This window comes from Martes martes, assembly GCF_963455335.1.
Source record: "Martes martes genome assembly, chromosome: 17".
NCBI lineage: Eukaryota > Metazoa > Chordata > Mammalia > Carnivora > Mustelidae > Martes > Martes martes.
In genome coordinates, this window is record NC_137905.1 from 4528870 (window position 1) to 4538365 (window position 9496).

At 51.2% G+C, this 9496-nt stretch overlaps 1 protein-coding gene across 1 annotated transcript in view; it reads left to right on the forward strand.

The window, feature by feature from the left end:
• COTL1 (coactosin like F-actin binding protein 1) overlaps positions 1 to 9185 on the forward strand; it is a 38937-nt gene extending 29752 nt beyond the window's left edge. The window contains exon 4 of the mRNA XM_080828711.1: positions 7910 to 9185. Within this exon, the coding sequence (XP_080684837.1) occupies positions 7910 to 8020 (111 nt within the window). The 3' untranslated portion in view covers positions 8021 to 9185. The remainder of the gene's footprint in view (positions 1 to 7909) is intronic.
• The last annotated feature ends 311 nt before the right edge of the window (positions 9186 to 9496 follow it).

Below are 9496 nucleotides of genomic sequence, written 5' to 3' on the forward strand. Positions count from 1 at the left end.
AGCTGTTTGTTTTCACCAGGAATGTGGGCACTTCTTCAAGCTCGTGGTTTATGGAAAGGCCCTTTATTCTCCGAACCAGAAAGGGCCTTCTGTGCTCATTCATTTCACCTGGGCCTGGGCTCAGGCAAGGGGGCTTTTTGTGGCTTGCGTCCTGTGTTTAAGACACAAAGGACCTGATCAGAAGTACAAAGCCCCAGGCAGCCTGCGAAGGGCTGTGTGGATATCGGGGTGGGGTGGGGTGCTGTCATTATACCCACTACTCAGATGTGAAGGCTGAGGCTTGCTCCCAGGAAGTTACAGTTCTTAGGGGAGAGAGGAGGATGGCCCACGCTCCGAGCCTGGAGCAGAAGTGGCAGCCACTGCACAAGCCAAAGCACTACCCAGCGGGCTGGGGCCTGGGTACCCCGCGCTAATCCCCAGATGGGTCCCAGCCCTCGGCCAGCCGGTGGTGGCATGGCCCCGCCTGGTCACCCGCCAGCAGCTGGCCTCCTGACATGGTCACCGGCATATGGTTTGGTTTCCCTGCCGCAGGGACCTAGCCTAGAGCGCAGGCAGGTCTTCCCCAAAGGAGCCCCAAGCACCGAGTCCAGTCCCCTCCTCTTCATGGGGGACCCGTGTGTACCCCACGATCTTGCTGGGCTAGAGCTGCCTGTGCTCTTTGCAGCTTGTGTCCTTCGGATTTGTCCTGTTTCTCGTCCCCTCCATGGGCCACTCTTCACTTTTGTACTTCTCTTGCCAGTATCTGTCCCTGGGTACACTGCCTTGGAGAGTCCCTTCTGGAACCAGCCCCAGGCCCCCTGTTTTCTCCCCGAGGGCATTGTGGTTTTTTAAAAAATGGTTCAGACGAAATGAAGAAATGAAATGATGATGAGCCACATTCCCCCATCTCACATAACGATTTCATGAATGTGTTTTTGGTTTTCATAATTTTAATGTCTGAATACTGTTCTGTTCAGGGAGTGTGGTAGGTGGATGTGCCCGCTCCTGGTAACGACCTTGGCACAGGCTTCATGGTGGGGGCCACGCCCAGCCCATCACTCAGCAGGCGTGACCTCTTGTCGGCCACTTCACTTCCCTGAACTTGAGCTCCCTCTGAAAATTTGGGATGATAATATCTAACTCATGGGATTATAAAAGTTAAATAAAATATGGCATTAAATTCCTGCTATATATGAAGTGCTCGATGTGGATACTATCTACTTAGTCAGGTTTTGTTGAAATGGGAAGGCAATCTGGTGTTTGCTGACAGTGAACATCTGTGAGTATATATTATAATAATCTGTTAATTATTTCCTGGGAAAAATTCCCCAAAGTGGGTGTGGCTGAAAAGAAAGGCTAGCGCAGTTTTGACCAGGCGGAAATGGAAAACGTAAGCCTGGGTTTAATTGTGCTTGTCCGTCGATCAGTAGCAGGGGCTGTGGGTTAAGAAGGCTTCTGATGCTGTGTCTGGACTCGTGAGAAAAGCACCATGATTGATGATGATGTCTGCTGTGGGTGCGGGAGGACCAAAGCATGTTTTCCACATTCCTGCCATTTCCGATCTAGATGTGGCCATAGTCAGACATCAGCAGATGGGAGTCGGGGCTTCTGACTGGTCCAGATGCAACCAAAATTCCCAGTGCCCCCGTGAAATGTGACCGAATGCCTCTCCCTCGTCCTCTGTTTTCTCCCTAGCGAAGTAGGGTCATGTCATTCGTGAACTGCACGGGTGACGCCGGGGCCTTTGTTCCCGAATCTGCCAAACGCGAGACCGTGCCATTTTGCTGTTTGTTTTTTCCCCTTTTCTAGGATGACTCATGCCTGTTACAAGAACCTGTTCTTTTTGAGTAAATTATACCTTGCTGGAAGGATTTTGAAAACCTGGGCCTTTGAAGTGCCTTAGAATGGTCGTAGGAGGGCAAGTGTGGGGGGCCCAGGAGGGGCTGGCAGCTGAATGCCCGGCGGGTTTGATTCTGTGCATTTTCATCTGGTACTTGTTCCTTGGAGGTTTCCTTTCTCCTAGCGCGATGCAGGCAGGGGGGGCACTGACTGCTTTCCTTCAGCACACCGAGGTCTTTGGCTTATAATTAATCTTCACCCACTTGGGGTAAAGAAACATTGTTGAGGCCAACATGTGTCTCATCTGTCCCCTGCCCCAGCACACGTGGGGGAGGAGAGATTCTGTTCCCTGCATTTCTGTGCAGGGGTCAGGATGGACCTGAAGCTAGCACACATCTCCCTGTTGAAAGCTGGTCTCCGATCCCACAGTTGACTTTCCTGTGCCAGTTTTCCCCACTGCCCCTCAGATTTCGGCGTCCAACGTAGAATTTGGTCCCATGTTGTCTGGAGGCTTAGATTCGAAGCCAAGGATGGCTGGTGGGAAAGTGCCAGGACCACCTGTTGGCTTGCCCTCTTCTTTCACGGAGCAAGAGACCAGGGCCCAGAACCATTGACTGCTTCCTGTGGGACGTTTCTAGAGGTCCGTCTGGTTCTCTTCTGCTCTCAGACTCTCAAAGAGAGCCCTCAGCACCAGACTTTTGCCTTCCCAGGACCTAGGAGAACGTCTGGGATACGACAGGTATTTAGAAAGCATGTGTTTGTTGGAAGAATGAATGGCATTAGCTTTCCTTCTCTTTGGATACAATGAAGGTCACCTCTCTTCCCTCACCCAAGTTTGTACGAGTGTGCATTGCCGACATCACAAACTTATGTGTCCAACACTCCGCATCAGTTTGTCTTCCCAGACCTTTCTCTACACTCACATTCTCTGCATAGGTTAGTCATAGTGTTCTGGGGAGCAGACCCGACACTTCTACTCCAGTGGCTGGAGGTGCCCAGCTTTTCGGTTGCAGCTGGATTTGCTGTCTTCTCTCTGCAAGGGCGAGGAGGTGTCCATGTCTCTGCTGTGGTTATTTTGAGGAATTGCCTGGACTTTCCTTTGTTAAAATAAATGGTGGGGATGAAGAAACCATTGTGGGTGAGAGAAGAGGAACCAGCCACTCCCTGTACCATCGCTCTTGAGCATTTCAGGAAACTTTCCATCTCAGATTCCCCTGATAGTCTTGGGAACAAAGGGGAACCCAGGATCACTTAAAATACCACCTCGTCATTCTTGGGAACCCTCATCGAGTGTCCAAGCCTTACGCACACTCATCAGATCCTCCCGACAGCCTCAGGATGTAGGTCTTGTTGTCCTCATTTGCACACGGGGAGACTGAATGGGGGGGGAGTGGAGCATGGGGGTGGTGGAGTGTGTTGGAGGGAAGGGTGGTAAGTCCCAGGGAGGTGGGGGGAGGGGAAGTTCTTGGGGAGAGCCAACTGCCGGAGGTGCAAGTGGACAACTGTTCCTGTTTGTGTTTGGACCAAACCCCAAGCCCACGCCCTGCACATTTCAGGACTGAAGCTGGGGTTTACACCCAGGTCGTTGGGAGCCGTTTAAAAGGGACATGGTTTAGGGGCTCCTGAGTGGCTCAGTCGGTTCAGTGCCTAACTCTTGATCTTAGCTCGGATATTGATCTCAGGGTTGTGAGTTCAAGCCCCACATTGGGCTCCACACTCGGTGTGGAGCCTACTTTAAAAAAAAAAGTTAGAGGGGCGCCTGGGTGGCTCAGCGGGTTAAAGCCTCTGCCTTTGGCTCGGGTCATGATCCCAGGGTCCTGGGATTGAGCCCCGCATCGGGCTCTCTGCTCAGCGGGGAGCCTGCTTCCTCCTCTCTCTCTGCCTGCCTCTCTGCCTACTTGTGATTTCTGTCTGTCAAATAAATAAAAAAAAGTCTTCAAAAAAAAAAAGTTAGAAAAAAAGTGAGATGGTTTAAAACCAAGGGTAGGCAAATATTTAAGCACTTTTTAAATCGGCCTTGCAGATATATGCTGGACTATGTACAGAGCCTGGTTCTAACCTGTCCTTGTCTAGAGTCGCCTTCCTGGGAACAGAGCATCAGAAGCTTCCACCAGAAGCAGTGTCTGTTACACCTTTGAAATATGAACATACATGCACTTGAGAAACATCACAGGGACAAATGTGTCCTGAACTGGGTTATTGCATGTCTCGAGGCCATCCTGGAGTCAGGTTTAGATGGGTGGGCCTCAAAAACAAGACGGAGGGACACTTTCTGGAAGCTATGAGCGAGGGACAGAGTGTTCCTAGATATGACAGGGAAGATCTTTCTGGAACCACAGGTGACTGTGCCTCCAGACAGGCCCCTTTTGCTTTGAAGGCTTTGACATGTGGCTTTGGTGGCCTTGAGGGTATGACAGACTGTGGTGGGAGTTACGGGCAGTCTGGAGCAGAGGGAGAGAGAGGACAGGACAGACCAGGCTAGAACCCGACCCCCGACCCCTGCACCGGGGCCCCTGCCGTGAGGCCACTGTGTGCCCCAGGAGGAATTGCTTCCCCTCTCTGCTTTTTAATCAAATGAGGGGGTGAATGTCAGAGTTTAAGGGTTTTTTTTTTTTTTTAAATTCTGGATCAAGACAGTGAACATTTCCCGGCCTCCAAAAACTCCCCCTCCTCCACTCCTATCAGCTGAGCTATTTTATGATTCGTGATTCTCCTTGACGGAGCACATTATTCTTTCAGACTCTTTCCCGTTCATTCTAGACCCGCCCCACCGCCAGCCACAGGTGGCTGCTGAGCACTTGGGGTCTGGCCTGCATGCCTTGCTTTGTGCCATGTGTATAAAATGTGCACGGGGTTTCAAAAAGTTCCTGCAGAGAAAAGAACACAGAAAGTCCCATTAATGATTTAGTCTCTTGGTTCCATGTTAAAATGGCAGTATTTTGGATCTGTAAAGTTTAGATAAGAATCCTATGAAAATTGGTATCACCTGGTTCTTTTTTCCCTTTTTTGCTAGAAAATGAAACATTCCCTGTGTGTTAGCACTGCTTCAGAGTCAGGACTCCTGCGGCTGTCGGCGTCACCTATGTCTGCCCTGTAGGCGTTTGGTTACACGGGGAGGGGTGCTAGGGACAGTGGCTGAGGGTAAAGGTGTGAGCAAAGGGGACGGTGGCTGTGCTTTGCTCAGATGTGCTTTCTGTGGTCCTCTGCTATGGGCTAGCCTTATGTAGTCTCCTTTCCGTCCAGTGTGTTGTTCCCAGATTGAGGGTCTAGGTGCCTACAGAGCTGGTTTTGCTGTTTCTGCCTCTTTTTGAAAGGTCACAGTGAAGCTCACTGCCTGGGGGCACTGGTGTCCACTGTGCCAAGTGGAAAGCCCATTCTGAGGACTGCTGGCAGGAACCACGGTGGGGAAGGGAGGGGCCGATGTGACTTGGGTTTTAGGCTGACTCAGACCTTCTGGGGAATTTCTGTAGCGTCCACACCCTGAGGGGAAATGTCAGTGCACCTTTGAAGGCTCTGATGCTGAGCATCCTGTGGGAGGTGGGCTGTGAGGCTTGGTGGGGCCCCCTCCACATGGCTCCACCCCCTCCCGCTCCTTTGGCCCTCTGGAAGGCAGATGCTTCTCCCATTGGGGGAGCAGGTGAGGTTGCCTCTCTGTGGTTTTTTTTTTTTTTTTTTTTTGCTATAATCATTTTTGCCTCACCTTCTGGTTTTTAAATCATGTCTGTTGTATCTAGCATAGAGTTTGGGGGGGTGTTTTTTGGTAGTCTGAGACATAGCTATTTTGCGGGGGTAATTTTGCTCATTTACGTTTATTGTTATGTTACATTTTTACTAGACTCTCTTATTCTGGATTGCTCCTTATTTTGGCTGTGATTTGTTTTCCTGTATGCTTCTGGATTTAAGCTGGACCCTGCATAGCTCTATGTACAGTTTCCCTGTAGATTTCTTAGTGCTTTATCAAACCTCTTGTTAATCTCAATCTCCTAATGGCTAACAGATATGAACAGGAGTGCTCGTATTTCTTTAGTCACCATATATAGATATCACACAGCAGGGGAACTTTGCACTTCCTGCTAGAGGCATCTTGAGCTGTTGGCTTCCTCCTCCTCTTCTCTCTGCCCCCCCCCCCCGCCCCCGCTCCCTGGCACTGGGGCTCAGGTTGAGAAACATGTCAGTTCTCGGTTCCCCTTCCTGGCCCATACGTCCAGCTTGTGTTCAGTCACTGTGCTAAAGACAGACACCGATGCTTAGCCACACAGCATGGTGGGATGGGAATAGAGAGGGTCAGAAGGTTGTTTAGTCATTCTGGACTAGTTACACAATCTCTTCAAGCCCAACCCCATGGGTCTTATCTTAAAAAGAAAGAAAGAAAGAAAGCTAATATACTGAGGGAGGATTAAGTGAGAAGATGTGTGAGGCTGCACCTGGCACGTATAGGTTGCTTGATAAATATTAACCTTCCCCTCCCCCTCCCTGTTAGTATCTTAATGGCTTGGCATGGCAGACAGTTTGTCTTTATACTGTGAAACTTGACCTTGAGTATTCTCTTGGTTTACTCATTCTTCTTGGAGGCTTGGTGACTTTTTTTTGGTAGTCTTTTTTTTTTTTTTAATTGAAGTAAAATTCAGAGAACATAAAATTAGCCATTTTAAATTCTACGATTCACTGGCATTTAGTACATTCACAGTGTTGTGCAACTACCATCCCTCTCTAGTTCCCAAACATTTTCATCCCCCCAGAAGAAACCCCATCCCCATTAGCACTCACCGCCCCCATTTCCCCTCAAACCACAAATCTACTTCCTATCTCCATGAATTTGCCTTTTCTGGACATTTCCTGTAAACGGAATCATACAATATGTGTGGTCTTTCATGTCTGGCTCGATGGTTTTGATCATCCAGGATATTGTGTATCAGCACCTCATTCCTTTTTACGGCTGAGTAATACTCCATCACCCGGACAGACTATAGAGCTTTTTTGTCTACAGGTATCTGGGTGGTTTCCACATTTTGGCTGTTAGGAATAATGCTGCTGCGAATATTCGTGGACGAGTGTTTGTGGGGATGTGTGCTTTCTTTCCCCTTGTGTAGTTCTCTAGGGGTCGAGTTCCTGGATCATATTAAAGGGTTTTAAGAATTAAGTTTGCTGGGGTGCCTGGGTGGCTCAGATGGTTGAGTGTCTGCCTTTGGCTCGGGTCACGATCCTGGGGTCCTGGGATCGAGCCCCGTATCAGGCTCCCTGCTCGGCGGGAAGCCTGCTTCTCCCCCTCTCTCTCCCCTCTGTCCCCCCAGCTTGTGCTCTCTCACTCTCTCTGTCAAATAAATAAACAAATAAAATCTTTTTAAAAAAATAAAATAAAAAAAAAGAATTAAGTTTGCCAATGTGTGACCATGCCTGGTACCCATAGGCACTTAAGGAATGGTGGTCATTGTTTATGCTATTTCCTTGTGGATTTTCTTTCTTTTTTTTTTTTTTTTTGGATGATATTCTGACCTTCTGATTTGTTACTCGTATTTTGGCAAATTCCTTTGTATTCTCCTCTTTCACCGTCCTGAAATTTCCCGTGTTTGCTGAAGTCTTGGGGTTCCACGTAGCAAAATAACTGTTGATTCTTCGTGGCTCGGTGTTCTCAGATGAGCCACGTCACCTGCCGCACGCCTTCATGCCACAGAGATTTACTGAGTACGTCACGTGGGCCAGGCTCATGGGGATTTATGGTTGAAGTCTGTGCACTCCAAGAGGGGACAGTAGCTGTTCCTGTTCAGCTCATCAGTGGCTGATGTGACTGCAGCCAACCATGGTGCGAATGTTCACACCATGGAAATGGGCACAAGGTACTGTTCAGGACCTGTCCCGAGCCCCCCCACCCCGGCCCCCATACTGTCTCTCTACACAGTATCCCGACTTCACCCATTTCCTGATCTCTAGTCACGACTTTTTCCTCTTCTTGCCAAACCATGCTGCCACCAAATTTTTATTTTGATCATTTCTTCGTATTCTAGGCGCGGGGACTTTGTGGTGTGTTTTCTGAGCAACACTTTCATCCTGTCCCTTCTTCACGGGAACTCTGTGTTTTATTTTGTTCTTGCAGAATTTTGCTAAAGAGTTTGTGATCAGCGACCGGAAGGAGCTGGAGGAAGATTTCATTAAGAGCGAGCTCAAGAAGGCGGGGGGCGCCAATTACGACGCGCAGACGGAGTAACCCCCGCCCTCGCCCTGCCCCTTGCAATGTCACCCACCTGCTCCCCGGGGGAGGGGACCGCGGCCTCAGCCACCAGCCCGCCAGCCCACCAGGGACAGGAGACGCCGTGAGAGGCAACACATGCCCCCCTGTCTGCAGCCCACCTCCCCTTCCCCGCTCCCCTCCTGCGTGCCCCCCCACGCCTTATCTCCCCGAAGCTCATGGAACATCTTTCTTTCATCTCCCTTTCGTATTCCCCCGCTTTTGCTTGTTCTAAGGAAAAATCATTTTGATGCCAAGGCCACACACCTCAGCAGAGCGGAAGCTTCTCCTGTGGTGAACCCTTTTCCTGGCCTCTCCCGCCACCAGCCTGCATCACTGGGGGCCAGGCCGCCGTCTGGTGTCCCTTTGCACCCACCTGCTTGGGGGAGGAGGCCACCATGCCCATCGGGGGGTCACCTTGACCCGCACACACGTCTATCCCATGTATCACGCTCAGGCCACCCACCCCACCCCTAAGCGTGCTCCGGGGCCCCTCACCCGCCCCCCATTCAGGGTTCCCTAAGCTGGGGATCCGTCTGACGGGGACGGTGCTCGGCAGTGAGACGCTCAGGCCTGACTTCGACCGAACAGAAGCAAGAAAATTTGCCTTAACAGTTGCCCGGCCGCGGCATGGGCCTGCAGTCTGCAGCAGCTCCTTCCTTCCCTTAGGGTTGAAGTCTCATCGCGGCACAGAGCCGGGGCACAGGTCCAAGTCCAGCGGGGACGAGGAGTCCTTCCCGGTGCCCTTCAGGGGCTCCCCCAGCGACAAGGACGCCTGGGAGGGAGGCCGGGGTGCGCGGCGGGAGTTCCGGGTAGAACCGGGGGCCGATGCCTCACTTTCGGGGAGGCCCTCTGTGCTGGGGTGGGTGGGCGGCTGCCACCGAGCCGCCGGTGGAGCGGGTCCCCGCCCTCGTGGCACCAGAAGGTCTGCGGCGTTCATCCCGGGTCGGCAGCGCACGTTCAAAAGGATTTTTTTTCCAAAGGAAGGTGAGATTGGCTTGGTCCTTCGTGAGCGCGGTCCACGTTGTTGTTCTTTCCTTGCTCGTTTCATTTGGGGGTAGGAAGTCTGTGCTGTACTGGGGTCGGGGAGAGCATCTGTCCTCAAACAGTTGACAGAAATAAATGGTTTTTTTTTGTTTTTCAGAAAACAGGCTTGTCTGGTTTGTCTGGGAAAGCGGCTTTCTTGACGGGACAGAGGGAGGCCGTCGTCATTTTCCGATCTAACAGGCGTGGGTGGGGCCACGGGGGGCGAGTTCCGTCCGTATTCAGTCCCTTGTTTCATTTTTAGCAACAGCCTGAAGAAACAGGGGCCATTTGTGTCCCTGTTTTATGGAAACCGAGGCTCAGGGAGACGGAGCGTGAGCGTCACCTGAGGCCGCCTGGCTAGCAAGTGCAGAGCTGGGATTCGAACCCAGGTCTCCCTGTCCTCTGGCGGGGACGGGGCAGAACCCAAAA